At 40.8% G+C, this 17,248-nt stretch overlaps 1 protein-coding gene and 1 non-coding gene across 4 annotated transcripts in view; both read right to left on the bottom strand.

Annotated features, from left to right (window-relative positions):
• naa40 (N-alpha-acetyltransferase 40, NatD catalytic subunit) overlaps positions 1–10,826 on the bottom strand; it is a 181,026-nt gene extending 170,200 nt beyond the window's left edge. Inside the window, exons 1-8 of one of the 3 annotated variants that reach the window (XM_046065129.1) lie at positions 9,866–10,198; positions 6,901–6,996; positions 4,961–5,013; positions 4,677–4,772; positions 4,084–4,242; positions 3,886–3,969; positions 3,400–3,477; positions 3,123–3,209 (exon numbers count right to left, since the gene is read on the bottom strand). In XM_046065129.1, the coding sequence (XP_045921085.1) occupies positions 3,140–3,209; positions 3,400–3,477; positions 3,886–3,969; positions 4,084–4,242; positions 4,677–4,772; positions 4,961–5,013; positions 6,901–6,996; positions 9,866–9,871 (642 nt within the window). In that variant the 5' untranslated portion in view covers positions 9,872–10,198 and the 3' untranslated portion in view covers positions 3,123–3,139. Of the gene's footprint in view, positions 1–3,122; positions 3,210–3,399; positions 3,478–3,885; positions 3,970–4,083; positions 4,243–4,676; positions 4,773–4,960; positions 5,014–6,900; positions 6,997–9,865; positions 10,199–10,688 lie in introns of those variants that run through there. The other 2 variants (XM_046065128.1, XM_046065127.1) reach the window with 2 other exon arrangements.
• Positions 10,827–11,011: 185 nt separating this feature from the next.
• trnal-aag lies at positions 11,012–11,093 on the bottom strand. The gene has a single exon. It is a non-coding gene; the product is annotated as a tRNA-Leu (tRNA).
• Positions 11,094–17,248: the final 6,155 nt, after the last annotated feature.

Genomic DNA, 17,248 nt, shown 5'->3' with positions numbered 1-17,248 from the left:
AAGCTACCGTGGCAAAGCGGCAGTACCCCACTGTGTGAGTGTGCATGTAATTACTTGTGTGGAAAATGTTTTTGTCCTTCCTTCATGCACGATGTCATAGTAAATACCATGTTTCTCAATACTAATAAGTTAGGTTAAAATCTAATTGAACCTAATATAGATAGCTTGAGGCTGATGAATTAGCCTAGTTGATTGCGTTACTAATCCATAACCTGAAACCATAGTTAAGATTTGAGTTGAAACCATCAAAAACCCGGGCTTTAGGTATGCTGAGGGAGTAGGCCTCATGGATATGGAGGCTGAACTGCTTCAAGGTGTATGTGCAAGTGTGAAAGACACAAAACAGACTCAGTGTTTGTTGGTTTCGTATGATGCTTTTGTGAAGATTAATTGCCAGTTGTGTGTGTGTGTGTGTGATGCCTTCAATGTAATGCTTTCTGTTTGATGAATATGCGTAGGTGGTATTGTGTGATAGCGTGTAGTGTTTTCAGAATATCGTAAGTCTTTGTGAAGCCTGAGAGTTTACACATTCTCTCCCTCTGAGGCATGTTTCATAGCTTCCTTATATCCAGTCTACCGTTTAACTAATTCATAGTGAACTGTTGCAGAACAAAACCAGACACCCAACATCAAGGGCAGCGCATAGCTCTCCTCCAGCACAATGCCAAATACAGCACTCTCCAGCAGAACGTGGGCGCTGCAATCAGCTTACTTTTCTCCCTCAGCAGAGCTCAGCTGCCGTTCACCTTTTTAACTCTCCCCTCCACACCCCAGACCCCGCTTCCTGCACAAAAGGTAAGCATCGAGTGAGGGTATGAGTTGCCCAACCTCTTCTCCTCCCTTCCCCTGGCATGGCCTGTAGAGTAAGGGGCTCAGATGCACCTAGGCCTGCAGACATGCGTTCACCTCCATGTAGCCTCTAAGTAGGTCAATGTGTATGAGAATCCAACCAGGGAAGGTCCAGGACCTGATCTCTGACCTGGCAATCCATCCGTCTATTTCCACCAAGCTGTGGAGCCTCTACTGACTGCTATTAATAACAATGCTAATCTAAATGACACAGAAAATAAGAATGCACACAAATCACAATTACTGTGAATACCCAGACTAAGCTAATAGTTCAAGCAGATGTTTACATGATATCCGTAATCTTGACTATTAATTATGAAGATGATGAGTGGTAGCCTGCAAACTAATATGAGAAAGGTACATATTATATCTAGATATCCTGTTACCTGGATGACAGAAAATAATGGAGGAAAGCAGAAGGACTTGTTCATCATGTTGATAATATGATAGAGCGCCTTTATACCAACATGCCACTCTTATTTTTAAAATAACAGTGCATCTTTTAGCCTTTGTGGCGTAAACACAAAATCAAAACACAAAAAGACTGGGGAGTATTGATGAGTAATCCTACTCCATTTAAATAAATTAGTTAACTGTGATTACACTCCCAGTAGGACAGTATAGTTAAGCTGCATTTATTATGTAAGAAGCAAAGCTTCCAGCATTCCAACATGTAGGCTAACTCACTCAATTTGTCACCCAAGTGATTATGGATGTCAATGAAAGCATCCCAAAGCCCAGGTTATATTTGTGTCTTGAGTAAAGGGAAAGGAAGAAGGAGGAACAGTCACTCAGATAGAAAAGCAGCGAGTGCTGCTCTGTGAAGCAGGAGAAACACCTGAAAGCAAAGGCATTCTGCAGCAGAGCATGATGCTAAAGGTGCCAGAGTGCCTGTTCATTAGCAGGGCTGATGGAAGACCAGCCAGCTCCTGCTGGCCTTCACCCTCCCTGCCACAATATTTATAGAGCCGCCTAGAGATACTCTTAATGACACAGGAAGAGGGACAGTGGGAAAGGGGGAGGGGTGCAAAAGTCAGAAATGGTACGCTGTTTACTTTCTGAGATTTGTTGAGAAGTTGGTCTGTTTCGGACCGCAGTCATGTTAAACCCTCACACTTCCTTTGAGAATGCAGTATGAGCATTCACGTGTGTGTAGTCTTTCTGAAAACTCTATCATTATCCAATTAACTTAATTAAAGGTAGCAAACTACGTTTTTGCTTCACTTTTGTGGAGAATTTTGTCTCCTTGTGAAATGTGTTTGGTTCGTGTTGCGCAATCCTTTTGGAACTTTCTGGCCAGTCAGCTGGTGTTTGGACAGCACATTGGGCCACACTTGATAAGTAAACAGTGTCACAGCAAAGCCATACTTATCTCATGAACCAGTGTTTAAGAGAGCGAAACTAACTTCCACAGCAGGCCAGATAAAGTCAAGTGTTCAGTGAGGTAAGTCTAAAGAAAGAACACCAAACAGACAGCAGTTCTTTCCTTTTTTTTTTTGTCAAAGACTGCAATACTTGGGACTGAGATATTATGAACAATAGTAGTTTGACAAGCCTGTTTCTACAGCCTTATTTTAAGGGGTGAATAAATTCTGAGTTGAGTGGAGAGGAAGGCGAGGTCATGTGCATATTCCCCTTGTGGGGAAAAAAAGGCTTATGTGAAAGAGTCAGGTTGAGTTTTTCTGCAAGAAGGAGAGTTTGAGGTGGATGTGGAGATTGTTGGTAACGGGGGGGGGGGGGGGGGGGGGGGGGGGGGGGGGGGGGGGGGTGAACAAGGAAGGAGGTCAGAGAACTTACATGAAAGGAGGAGTCTTTTTTTCTTTTGGACATGTACTTGTGAAGGCAGCCGTCAACACTGGCAATTGTTCTTCTGCATGTATTTGCGTCATTTTAACTAAACAATCCCTCAGTCGCTCACTCACTGTTACACGCATAATATCAACTTAATGTTCACATTAAATAACTACAGGACAAAAGGTTTCCTAAAGAAGCCCATACTGTGTACTCCAGTATGATATGATCTCAAGTTAAAAAGAGCAGAAGCTCTAGAGTAGTGCTTTTCAGCTCTTTTGGCGTGTGACCCCTTAAAACACGGCAATGTCTGTTGGAACATGTTATGTGATTTTTTATTCCTCCCTTGATTTGTTTTAATAATTTCTAAAAAGGTTAATCCCTAAACTGATGCAGTCATTTGTAAAAAAAAAAAAAGAAAAAAAAGAAGCAAATATCAGAATAAAGTGTTGTGTTGTAGAAATATGTTTTGTTCTGCTTACATATCCTGTAAATAATGTCACGACCCTTCAGATTGAACCGGCGACCCCTTGTGGGGGTCCCAACCCCCCAGGTTGGTAACCACTGCTCTACAGGGAAAAAACGGAGCTTCGGACACGTTGCATATCTGTACATTATATTACAGTCACCCTTGTGCGTTTGTCCATATATATATATAAAAAATAAATCAGCCCATTCACAAAGACAAACTTACAAACAATCCCAAGTCTTGCCTTTAATGTTAAAAGTCCACACCGTTTGTGGAGCCAGACTACTCACTGTAAAGCTTCTCTGAAGAACTGGTAAGCCCCGTGGTTGTGTTTGAAAACTGTCAGCATCACTTTCTTCATCTGTGTACTGGACAGAAACAAACATATTTACCTTAGTTTCACATGACTGAAGGACGACATCTTTTAATTCCTGCATTGTTTACATATAGTCTTTGTCCTTTTCATGGGACAAAAACAGAAGAGACTACCCTTATTCTTTAAACCACATTGTGATAAAATTGTTCAGTGTCATTACAACAAGCTCATCACTAAAATGTAAAATCTTACAGGATACAAAAAAATTTGTTGGACTTTCCAAGCTGATACATAGGAGCCATAGAGACCACTGTAAAATCAGAACATATATATTTTTTTTACAGCCATTAGCAGACAATGAAAACATTTAACCACATTCACATGGATTATTCATACACACTCAGAAGCATCTGAATTTCACACAAAGTCACACAGCCATGACGGCAGCTGTGGATTTTACCTGTTAGCAATGAGCTGTAGTATCTGGATGAGGAACTTGCCGAGTCCTTTCCTCCGCACTCTGCTCTCTAGCTGCACCTCATAGCTGGAGAGTCGAGATAAGTTAGACCAGAGTGGGCATATTGCAATAAAAAGTAACAAGTGAAATACATCCTTTCTCTGGCTGTTGTTAAAATAAAAGGATGGCTCGGTGCCTTACCAATATAAAACCTCCTCCCCACACTCCACGTCGAATCGGAAGTGAGAGAAGGCCACGGGGGCAGAGTCGCCGTCGCGGGCCAGTAGGTACCACGCCCTCTCGTCGTTCATCTCATCCCTCTTTTCCCTCTCCTTCCACCCCCACTCGCTCTGCTCATACCTACAGCATGGCCAAAGGAAAATAGGTCGACTCAAACGTGACATGCCAAATTTTTACTCTCTCATTTCTCCCCATCATCAGGCTGCTGAGTGGCCGTGCCACTCAAACAAGGAACTAATTTTGTTTCCACTGACTGGGCGCAATTTTTCTACTCAAATTCTGGCAAAGTGAGATAAGATACATGGTTGTCATTTCTCTGCCTCCATCTCTTCTCCACAGGTGTGTACAGTCCAATTTATTCCCTGATCCACATCTTACTCTGCAGCCGACTGATGTCTCTCTTCAGTGTTCCTGCACACAAAGCATTTCTGGCTCGTCTGCGCTTCTTCCTATACTGTAATCTACCATTCAGATCTATGAGAGCCTCTCCGTTCATCACTGTGTTCCTGAACTACACCTTTAACTACGAGAACAGGACAAAACAGACTCCTTACAGCGCCTGCATGTTGGCTCTGGTGAGTTCGAAGGCCCACTCGACGGACAGCGGGTTGAGGGTGGTCACTCTCTTACACTCTATCTGCAGGTTCAGCCTGGACGGGAAGACAAGTAAACATGTGTGTGCGCATGAGTCTGTGTCTACACTGTAGTAAAGTCAGAGAAACAACAGATATAAATACCACCAGCGGACCAACTCTCGCCCCCATGTAGAAAATTAAACAAGGAAGTATTTCATGAAATGCTGAATAAGTCCTTTGTAGGCGTGCAAAGCAATGCGTACCCATTTCTGTCGTACTTTTTGAAGGCTGGGAAGGCAGCCAGTGGGTCATCAAGCTGTGGGGAGAAGGGGCAAATTTAGCTCAAGCGACGTTCAAAACACAAAAGTATCAAATATTTTCTCCCTTTATGCCAGAGTCTCTTATTATACTGTCCCCAATGGAAAAGCTCCTATTGTTTTGGGAGAAATGTAATGTACACATACTTTTACTTTACACCAAATGTTTGACCAATTTTCCTCTAGCTTGATTAACAATGTCTAAACAAATGTTTAAAAATCTGTATAGCTGAAATAATTAGTCAACTTCACATAATCCTTTAATCACTAGAGACATTCAAGCAAAAACGCCATATACTTGTTTTGTCTAGCTTCTCAAATGTAAGGATTATCCGTTTTGTGTTGTCTTAAAATGATAATAACACATCAGTAAAATAAATGGCAGATTAATCGTTAATAAAAAATTATCGTAGTTGCACCCCTACCCTTCTGGGTTTTCAAATCAAACGCTTCTTTTACTTGTGAATGCAGAAAATGCCCCCAAAAATAGACAGTAATGGAGACTGCACTTCCAACCTGAGGACCCCTTAGGCTCAACTACAGGCTCTGGAGCCGAAATGGGCCAAACGGGGCCCATACAGGCAGGGAAATCACAGGGCTATTATTGTTATAGCCCCATTAGTCACTCATAAAAAGAACCCGGATCATTTCCTTGGTCTTGAGTGCATAGATAATCTCAAATTAAGTTAACCCCTCTCTCTGCACATATAATGAGACATTGGGGCCCAGGGCAAAGACATGTGAACTACACAGCTATATTAGGGAAACTAGAATATCAAATAAATATCAGTTCGGCGGTGTCAGAATGAAAAACTAGATCAGGACTTTTGAATGAGCCATTTGACTTTTTGGTTATAACAATCTAAACACACACAAGCTTTTGTTTAGGGGCCCTCTGACCCCTTGGGCCCGTGGGCCTGTGCCTGGTAGGCCTGTTCAGCAATCCATCCACACCTCTCCTCCATTTTAGGGCTGAGGAGAACTTACCATGTCTGGTTGTTGTTTTAAACCCAGTGAATCCACTATTTGTTCATTTGAAACAAAAGTCCAAGTCAAGATCCACTGCTGTTGGCGAGAGCATAAATAAAAATAAATGCAGCTCCGGGAGAATTTCTTGCATTCCTTCACTGTTAGCACATCAACAGTGGAAAGGGGCGGGAGAGGGAACAGCATGCAACACAGAGTGCCCCATTTTGGGACAAAATGGCACAGGAAAGTAATAAGCGCAGGCAGGCCTGTTCAGAGGTTGTTGAGGAAGCGGCTGCAGCTCAGCTCGAGGCGAGTGCGTGAGCTTTGTTCTCCTCCAGGCTTCCTACTAAGGTTTACTAATGCTCTAGCCCACCTCCAAGCTACAAGAGCTGTAGATGGGTAGGATTTAACAATGCTGATTAATTATGCATAACAAAACATATGGCACTGTTTGGCTTTTCCTGCCATGTAAATGTCAAATACAGCTCTTATTAGGGCAAGGAGTGCTTTTGGTGTCATTACATGGAACCACGTCTAACACTGTAACCTAACAAGTGATAAAAAGTCCCAGCTCACAACGGAGGTTTTAAGTGTCGTGCTCGTTGCAATATGAATCCACTGGAAAGCCTGAAACAGCACGTAACAGGGCCAAGTGGTGGGTGCTTTTATACAAAGCACTTAGTTGATTATGGCATGACATGTTAAAAATAAATGTACTTTTGAGACTGTCAGAACTACACCACTGCACATTTTGCACCTGTTTTGCAGTCAGCGAGCAGCTACCACCGCAACCTCTGTATCCTGAACAAGATGATTGCCAATTCCTTAAATAAGGTCACTCCATCTCCCCAAACGTCCCCTCAAAAGCCCGCCCTGTGGCCCACTGCCACTGTTGAGTAATCTGCAACCAAAATTACCTTATTGGCTGCGTCCACCTTGGCACAGACGGCATCCATAGCTGCCCTCTCCTCCAGACGTCTGGCTTTCTTCTCCTTCGCTCTGTTGGACTTCCTCTGGACACAGGAAATGAGGAATGTGTTGAGATGGTAGCAGGCATGCAGAGGAGAAATGCAGGGCCACGGGAACAAAAAGAATGGAAGGAGGGAAAAGATATTTGACATAGGTGTCAGAAAACAAAGAACTGTAACAATTTCTTAATTTCATTTATTGACAATCTCTGAGATTTTTTTGTCACTTTATCAATCCTCTTCTCCATTTCGCACGATCAATTACACACTTAAACTAATCCTTTTTTATCTGACACCCACTGTTGGGCAGTAATTATAATTTAGTGTCTGCTGGCTCTTGTTAGATATGATAACATTCTTCCTGGTGTCTAAAATTGATCGAAGACGTGTGCAGGCCCTTGTTATAACATGAAAAGGAACTGCAGCATTTTGGTGCATAAGAAGAGCTAGCATGTCGGATAACAAGACATTATCATTAAGCCCGGTAACAAAGATCAAAGAGCCCAACGCAGGCAGGCTCCACGGGTAACACACAAAAAGCTATTCAGCTTCTTTTATTTAGTTCATTCCTGAGTGCAATTAAAGAAAGAAAGTAAGTCACTCCTATGTTAATACCATTAAATGTACTGTATAGTCCTTCCTAGAGATGTAACTTCAGGCTAAATTTAAATTTAAGGGGGAAATAAAAGCATTATGGAAAATTAGTTGCACCTGGATTTAGCAGCTTTGTTTTTTTTTTTTCCTATTCACCTATGTACTTGTTAACCTCTAAATATAAATTTACAAGTTATGTTCTGTGTGCCTGCAGACTAGAGCCCGAGTGGAAGCTTTAAGACCGATACCGATTTTGATATTCGAGGATTTTAAAATCAAATACTCCGATATACATCACCTGATATTCTTTTTCCTCCCCCTTCTTTCAGAAACACATAACATAAACAAAGATTGTCGCTAACATTTGTTATGTGTAGTTATGAGACCTCACCAAGATAAGATGACATGATGCAGTTTACAAACAAACCTTTTATTGTTATAAATAATACTTTGAACAAAAGTACATCTGATTACATCAGCTGACTGCTGTGTTTTGTGGTGGATTTTTAGCTCGTATCGGCTGACAATATCGGTATGCACATTTAGCGGTCGGGCTCTAGTGCAGACCTTACTTGCAGAAGTATTTTCTCACACATCAACACGGCAAAAGAGACTTAATGACCCAAGAACAGAACAAACCTCAAACCTAAGAAAACGTACAACTAGAAAAAAAACAAACAAATGGGAGGTCAGTCATGCAGAACAGTTACACTTATAAAAGTATATTATGAACATGATCACCCAGTCCATAAAAAAAGAGCAACAGCAAGATAAAAAAGCAGCATTGATATTCATATGAGTAGCTATTATGACCAATGCTGTGTAAAACAGTGGCCTGTTTATATTGCTGATGTCGCATATTTCTCCCAGTGTGTGACTATTGTATTGGAAAAATTCCCTGACACTGATACTCTAATTTAGCATGCTCTTGGCTTGATATCGCATGCTGGTATCAGCAATGGTGCAGCCATAATTCACACAAATTACTCCAATGCATCCATGCCTTGCAACAGAGAGAAAACCACTCGCTTCAACAGCTGTTATAAACGTGTTTCCCATATTAGCTGTCTTTAATCACCGACGCCTGTAATTCATAGAGAAATGTAACACTGAATCACTCACAGCAGAAGTGGCTTGAAACTTGCACTTAATGTCAGGGTTGCTAGCATTAATAAAAAGGACACCTGCACATCAGTACTAAAAGGATTAGTCATTTAACTCCAGAAAATAATCTGCCACCATTTGATAACTAATCATTTAAAAATCAGCAATACAGAAAAAACACAGAACATTTCTTTCTTTCTTTTCTTCTTCGCATCTTAGGATTTGCTGTTCATCTGTCTCATTAATTAGAAATATTTGGACTTTGGACAAGCCATCTGGAGACATTACCCTGAAAAATAATTATTAGTTGCAGAACCTAACCACAGTTTAACAGTGTATACAGTTTACAATACCCTTGATCCTGGGAAGCCCCATGTATTTACAACATGTTTACAGTGCAGAAATGTGCTTTACGGACAAACAAGCAGGAATTAGCTAAATTATGTCATTAGATCAGGACCTGAGCAGAAGAGGGAACTAAATTAGCCAACTTCAGCTCAGCCCTTAAACTTTGTACCAAGCACAGGGAAGGCTGCAGACTGAGCTGGGGCTGTGGTGAAAACACGTGGATTGGTTTATCTGGAGTGAAAGTGGAGGATAAACTTAAGTCTGCTTACACAGACTACCTTAAGTTAAGGATACTAACTCGGCTTTGCAGCATGAGTGCAGGCCCGGTGGGGGTACACCATTGGCATCCTACAAGCCCACATGTATTAAAACCAGGTGGCTTAATCCATCACACGGTTTTGTGTTTTCTTTTTGGGTCAAACGTCCCCACAAACACACACACACACAAGTGGTTAGCAGTAACAGCTAGCCAAGCACTCGGCATTAACATTGCATTCCTAAGTGGCTAACACAGCTAGCAGGCTAACAATGGCACAACCCACATCAGAAGTTAAGTGTGCACAGCGGCGAGGACAATGCAGTAATGATGCTGAAAACGATGCCACACAACGCTGCGTGTACGCTCGGGCTGGTGTTATAAAGCTGTTTGAAGCTATGTGGAGGCAGCTACACGGCTAACAGCACAGCCACCCCGGTGCCAACCGACACCTTTAACTAATATCAATCCACCATGGTCTCTCTTCCTTTCCCTTCCTCCTCCTCCCCCCCTTCCTTCTTTCTTTCTCTCCTCTCACCATCACGCATTTATTTATTCATTGTATCACCTCGCACCGAGACATTAAGCAAAACACACACGGTTACAACTCACCCCCATTTCGCAGCTGTGTCTTATCGATCCCCCTGTAGAAACACACCTCTATTGTCCCCGTGCTCTACTGCTGCTGACTTATTAGTATCGTGACTACAGAGAGAAGAGGGCCAGATTAATATGGCAATGATAGATAGTGTGCTAACGAGGCTAGCTGGCTAACGGCACCGACCGATGGGAGAAGCAGCAGTCAGGCGAACTTTCATTAAAAACGTCAATGAAAATGTTTCTGTTTTTTTCTTTCTCTTTAAATCGGATTGGCGCCAAGAGTGCGAGGCTGAATTTATTACGGGTCCCTTCCTTTGCCCTTTCCTTTCCTCTCGTCTCCGTCGTCCAATTATGCTGCGTTCAAATGCTCTAAACGAGCTCAGACTTCCGAGGCCGCACTGTCTCAAATGGACTTTCAAGAACTATAATCCAAAACTTTGGGAGGAAAACTTACCAGTAAACTTTCTGTAGATAAGCACCTTCTTTATTATTTTACATTTAACTTTTTTCCAATATTTTCGATATTCTACAAAGAAGAGTTGCATTTCCTAAATGATAATAATAATAAAAAAGTCCTGCACTCAAAATGTTGCTAAGTAAAATAAAGTAAGGGTTATCAGCAAAATGTACTGTAACGTAGTTATATTACAGTTGGATTATTGTTAGTGGTGGTACATTGTAGTCGGATACTTGTAATACAACTTTGGGTGGTTTATCCTGTAACAATTCATCACATGTTGTAAGGTCATTATATGTTTTGTATAAGACTTAATCTTCACAGTAAAGTGGAAGTTTAAAGCAGAAGTGATTGAAAGTACCTAAAAAATGTACTTACCATAGACTGTCCTGTGAGTAGGCTATGTAGCTTATTTCCACCACTACCTCAGAGTATTCATGGTTGTCATTGTTGTTGTTTTTTTATTATTGTTTAATTTTTTATTGTTGCACAGTTCTTAAAACAAAAAAATACGATATTCATTATCAAATAAACATAGAAACTACTACATTAATATTAATTGTAGATGAACCTTCTATTTCATGTTGAGAAGAACTTCCTTGCTTGGTTTGCATGAGAGTAAAATTGTCAGCACAATCAGACATCTTTACGTAAGCGTATTCGAGTTTGTGGGACAACGCTTTACTACCGGAAAAGTTTCCTGGCAGCGGTGGGATTCGAACCCACGCCCCCGAAGAGACTGGAGCCTTAATCCAGCGCCTTAGACCGCTCGGCCACGCTACCATACACACGTAAGTCCTGTCCACAAAATACCTGTCTGTCAATATTCCGACAGTTTTTGAATGCACCACTACTTTAGCGCGAATATGGTTTCCTTGTTTGGAAAGTGACGCCAGACCCTCAGAGGCTGGACGGGGCTGAAGAAGGGCGTCGCACTTCACGTTGTTGGAGGATAACCTTACGGTCACTTACAGAAACAGACATTTTAATTATTTGACAGAAGATAACATATCATAACAACCAACAGAAATTCAGTGGTGGAATATAAGTACATTGACTCTAATACTGTGCTTTAAGTACCTACAATTATAAGGTAGGCTACTTGTAGCCTACTTTACTAGTAGAGTATTTCCATGTTATGCTACTTTACACATTTACTCTACTACATATAGTTTTGTCAAATTTAGTTACTAATTACTTTACTGATTGCAATTATTATTAATACAAAATAAAACCACTTAAGGAATTATGATATATTATTATGGATTAAGTTACCCAGCCTATACTAAATAGGCTAGTTCAAATTAGCCCCACCTTTACCTGCAACATCAATGATGCTTACACATTAATCAATAATTATAATCCAATAGCTAATATAATATTCTGAAATGGGCTGTTCTGTATAATGAGTTTTTACTTTTGGTGCTTTTAATATATTGTGATGCTAATTCTTATGTAGAATGCAGGACTTTTACTTGTAACAGAGAAGCCTACTTCTACACTGTGATATTGCTGCTTTTATTTGTAAAAAAACATTTTTATTGACCGCGGAAGTTTTCCTCGTTTGTTCTGGTCATTGTTTACATTCCACCTCAGGCCTGTGTTAGTAAGGCGTTAGTACACCTGGCCAACCAGATAGCTAAAGGTGAGAAAAAACATCTAGACTCCCTGCTCATTGTTCTCGGGGACTTCAACAGAGCAAACCTCAGCCATGAGCTGTAGGATGCAGAGATCATGTCCTCAGTATTTCTTTTCTGGCATTATGGAGGCCTGAAGTGCAGTTTACAAGTGTGTTACCAATATAAAATGCATGAGAACAATTTAGCAATCATCATAATGTATCCCTGGCAGAGTAGAGAACAATCTGGGTTTTAGATCATCCATATCTGGGACATTCAACTGTTGAACTGTTACATGAATATCAAAAATATCCAAATATCTAGAGAAATTCACAGAATTATGACGTCTCTTCAAAAGTATCTGGGATGGAGGGGCTGAGTGTTTCTAAAACCCTGTGGCTGTGATTATATTCAGTTTTGCAAAAACCCATGTATTTCCTAAATCAACAGGTTGCAAAATGGGGTTTTGATATTACCAGAAGAAGCTACATAAAATGTTCCAGGGATGCTTTGTAGCACATTTCAGTCTCTTCATATATCGACCTAAGGTTTAAAGCAACATTATCATTCAAAATCAATGTCATACAGGGATCAATCGTACAGGGATTTGTAATAGGGTGAATGGCGTTTCTGTCATTGCCACTCTGGCCCGAGACTCCTGGTATTGGCACTGTGTAACACTGAAATCCTGGGCAGGAAATATATCGCGAGCACAACATAATGCTTTACAGCACCACATTGCACATCAACACAACTCTTCAGCGAGCTACTTTAGCTTTAAGAAGAAGCAAAGAGCACTTAATGTACAACGTACGTTCTTTGGAAGAACCTAGCTCGATATTCTGAGTTTGGTTATCATAGCAGATGCTGCGAAGAGACTGAAGAAGACGGTGGAGGAAGCGAGGAAGAGAACAAGAGAGAGTGACAGAGCAAGAGATCAGACAAGAGTAAATATCAGACTGGCTTTTATGTGTTGGCGTGAGCAAAAAGAGCTGAAAGGATGCCGAACTGGCCTACTTGATGCTTGATGTTTGTCTGTGTTAGCAAAGTTGTTGACTCAAGGAAAATCTGCCAGAGGTTTCATAGACAGAGGTTTAGCCACTAGCTAAAAATCTCAACATTGGTAAGGTTACTGTACGTGCTCTTGCGTCGGTTGCTGTCTAGCTGTATTGGCTCCCTTGCCACCAAAGTTTCAAGCAGCATTATGACGCTGCTTGTGGAGAGTGAGCAACCTTTGTGGACGTAATGTTAGCGAATGGCAGAGGCGAAGAGACCGAAGAGGACGTTTACAGGAAGCTAAAAAGAGAGTGACCAAGCAAGAGGCTGCTGGACGTTGGCGAGAGCTTCATAAAATAAAAGGCTGCAAGACAGACGCTGAGCTGGTCTTCTTTCTGTTGGACTAGTAAGTAATATTGCACTTGCTTGATGTTTGGCTGTGTTAGCAAAGTTGCTGACTTAGTAATTTAATCATAATAACTGCATGTGTACAGCTGTCCTTACACAAATCACACAAAAGATTAATCTTATATAATGTTGCTTTAAGTGTAATATAAACATCATATCTGTAACATTTTACTCAGTTTTGTCAGATGTGGGTCCTTTTTCAAAGAGGGACCCATCTCCCTCTTTAGCAGTTTACCACAGTGACTACTAGAGGGCGACGTGGAGTTTGAAGTCACTGAATTCATATTACAGCCCTTTATTTTTTCCATCATACATGATATAAGATGAGTAGCTAACGAAAGTGTTTTATTTTAACTTTTATTGCCTCTGCATTTGGGCACTCTTACGCCAGCTCTTGCAAACACTGTAATTGGCTGGTGAAGCATAAAGCACACTGTGGTGTCTCTCCCTCATCCTGCAGCAGAAAATACACAGCTGCATATTCTTTCATTAAGTGAGAAAGCAATAGCAAAGATGTAGAGGAGTGCTATATTAAAGTGTAGGCCACTGTGAGAATATTATGGGACCACAGAGTGATTACCAATGAGACAAAAGGATACCATTTACCTTTAGGAATATGATAGCAATTACATTTTACATTTTAATATGTACATTTAAAAAAGCTTGATATGTAGACATTTTATTTGTTCTTCAACTTCAACTATCGATTATTCTCTTGAAATATCAGAAGACATGCCCAACATAATTTCTCTCAGCCCTAGGAGACATCTACAAAGTTGCGTGACCAAAACACAACAATATTGACTTTATTTATTACAAAGATGGGCAGCAAAGTCTCAAATTTAAGAAGCAGTAAATGTTTGGCAGTCTTCAAAGATGATTAAAACCATTTATCCTTTATTAAAATAGGTGATGACTGATAGTTTAGGATCAAATCTGTGTGTTTGTATTTATTTTAGTACCTGTTATGTCTTTTACACTTAACCCACATGTTCTATTCAGGATCATGGAGACCCCAGGCCCTCTTTAATAGCCCCAAAATCCTGAACTTAACATTGTTTTCTCAGTTTAACACCTCATGACCTTTATCCTAATTTCATGAAAATTGCTTTTAAAGCTGATTGTCAAGTAATGACATGTTGAAGCAGTCTGCTACAGACAATGACACACGACATGGTTGAATACAGTGGATTTTCATTTGCTCTATATGTGTAATTGGTGTTGATAGCTGACAATACCCCTCCCAAATTCCAAACAACTGGATTTGGATCATTTGGTCATTACAGGGGGTTAGACCTCTCTGGAGTTAAAGTGACCCACTATGCAGGAGAAAAGACTGTGAATTTCTTTGTCTTTCAATAGTCTTTTGGCAAGTAAAAATAATAATTTCTTCCTACATAGCCCATATAAAACATAAAACATGAAATATTTCCTTTTTTAGTGTAATAAGGCGTTTATGCGGTGTTTGTCAGAAGAATAAAAAAGATTTGTATTCACAAGAATACAAAAGGAACATTTGATTTATTACTATTACATACAGTAATGCGGACCCCAAACAAAAGAGTAAAGTATTACTCTATAGGCCACTCTGTGAGTTCTTGGTTTGGTGGGATATGAGATGGCCACCTTTGCAAGCCTACCCACTTTTTCATAATGCAAATAAAGGCCTTGTATAGGGGGTTCTCTCCATCTCTCTCTCTCTCTCACACACACACACACACACCAGCAGCCCTCCCCACCACGCAGATGGCCCAGTCTTTAAACCCCGCCTACAGTCTTTTGTCTTCAGGGAATCTGTCTGTTGGCTGTCGGTAGAAAAACTATTTATTTCATATGTCAGTAGGGGGCGTGATGAGGCTCTGAGAGTCTGCATACAGACCTAACGCTCATTGTAAGCAGTCTGTTTTGGATAGCCGACACATACCCAAAAACATCCCATTTCGCAGTTGAGAACTGTTTGTCTTACTCTACATATTTCTATAAATATGTAGCCTATATCTATAAAAATAGACTTTCTCTACATCTCTTTGGAGGGGATAATGAAATGCAGGCCACCCACATATATACTAGTATAGCCTAGGCTTACACACACACACACACACACACACACACACACACTTACAAGCTCAGACCCCTCTCTTCAGCTCAGCAATGCTGTGTGTGGTGTTCTCTTGCAGGCCAAAAGATAGATAGATAGAAAGATAGATAGATACAAGAGAGCAGGGGCAAGAAGGAGCGGGGAGAGAGTGAATCAACAGATAGAGCGTGGAAAGGAGCAGAGGAGAATGGTGGATGAGGATGAGGCCTCTCTCAGCACAGCGAGCCCTGCAACACAGAGTTACAACACATAGACTGGACAGCCACCCTACTTTGTCATTCTACTGAGACGAGATGGTTGTACAGTGGGTCAATGTCTACGGCCTGAAAATGTCTGGTATCTGTTGTGGTACTTCCTTATCTGTGCAATAAGTGGAAGTGATTTATAAAACGGATTGTTTTCAAACTATGGTGGAAGGCCTCACAGCTTTGACATCTGATGGTGAAGCATCATGAGTCAACCATCAACTCCACTAAAAGACCTAAATTTAAGATTTCAGTGGAGACTTTTTAGCCTCATTTGATAATCTACTATATATGTTGTATCACAGGCTTTCCCTCTCTAGTAACAACACACTTCTGGTATTTTCATAACAGTGACACTGAATAGTATTTGAAAAACTACTTGGCACATTGGCATTACATTTGCTCTGTATATTACAGTATGACCCCTAAAGTATGATCCCTTCTGATTTTAGTTACCCACTGACCTTGTAATAGCTCTACCTTCAGGTCAAAATGTCAACACTTTGCAAGACACTGTATCTTGAAAACTAAAGGCTGGATTGTCTTGTATTTAAACTTAATATCTCATAACTCCCTCTCTCTAACTGGCAGATGGAATTTGCTAAATACATTCATGCTCCTAGGGGGATGAAAACCTATATGCCTAGCTTTTCTTTAGCATTATTTTACAGTTTAGTTCCAATATTATTGAGGTTCTCCAAAAATACACAGTTCTTTCCAACACTTAGGTTGTGGGTTATATTAAACACTGCAGCCAACTTGTGGCACCAGAGATCCTTTAGATTACACTATACTAACAGTCTCTAATGGGCTGTTTCTGCATTACACAAAAAGCAACAACCTTTGTTATACTAAGAGCAAATGATACAATACTTGTGGCAGTCAATCAAACTGGAACATTACAACAAATTAAACATTCCAAATAGACAGCAAAAGATTTCTTGTTGTCTGTTTGTTTTGTTCAAAAAGCTGTTTTCACCACCATCCACATTTGTTTTGTTTTTTCAGCTATGAGCAGCTCCTCCATTTTCTTTGTGCAATGCATTGTGGGAAAATAGTGTGCATAAACAGCACACTCAAAAATCTGACACAAAGCTTGTGTCAGATTATTGTGAGTTATATGGTGTGCCAGTGCAACATAGTGACAATGTCTTGGAAATCAGTGCATAAAAATCATGTAATAATGATTTAGCATGGCAGAAAGCATAACATCTCTAGATGAGGACTGTGCTGGACATTCAGACACATGATGGTCCTCCTATATGACAGAAACGACTTGATAAATACAGAGTTCATTCTATCACATCTGATTCTACACCGTCAATCTCCTGAGATAACAGGGAAAGTCAGAGGATTCATAGAGAGGGATGGGAGTCAGAGTGAGGTGTAGGGGAAGGAGGGACACATTTACCTCGACAAAAGTGAGAAGAGCTGACAGATAGACAGGCAAGAGGAAGGAATGAGACAGGTAGGGAGAGGGGGGAGGAGGAGGGGAGGTAGGGGGGAGGAAAGAAGTGGAAAAAAGAGTGAGCTAAAGGGAGAGTGGGAGGGACACTCTTCTGAAAGATCGAA

The sequence above is a fragment of the Micropterus dolomieu genome, linkage group LG12 (assembly GCF_021292245.1).
Source record: "Micropterus dolomieu isolate WLL.071019.BEF.003 ecotype Adirondacks linkage group LG12, ASM2129224v1, whole genome shotgun sequence".
In the NCBI taxonomy this organism is placed as follows: Eukaryota; Metazoa; Chordata; class Actinopteri; order Centrarchiformes; family Centrarchidae; genus Micropterus; species Micropterus dolomieu.
The sequence above is the reverse complement of the archived record's forward strand: the minus strand, read 5'-3'. Positions and strand labels throughout refer to the sequence as shown.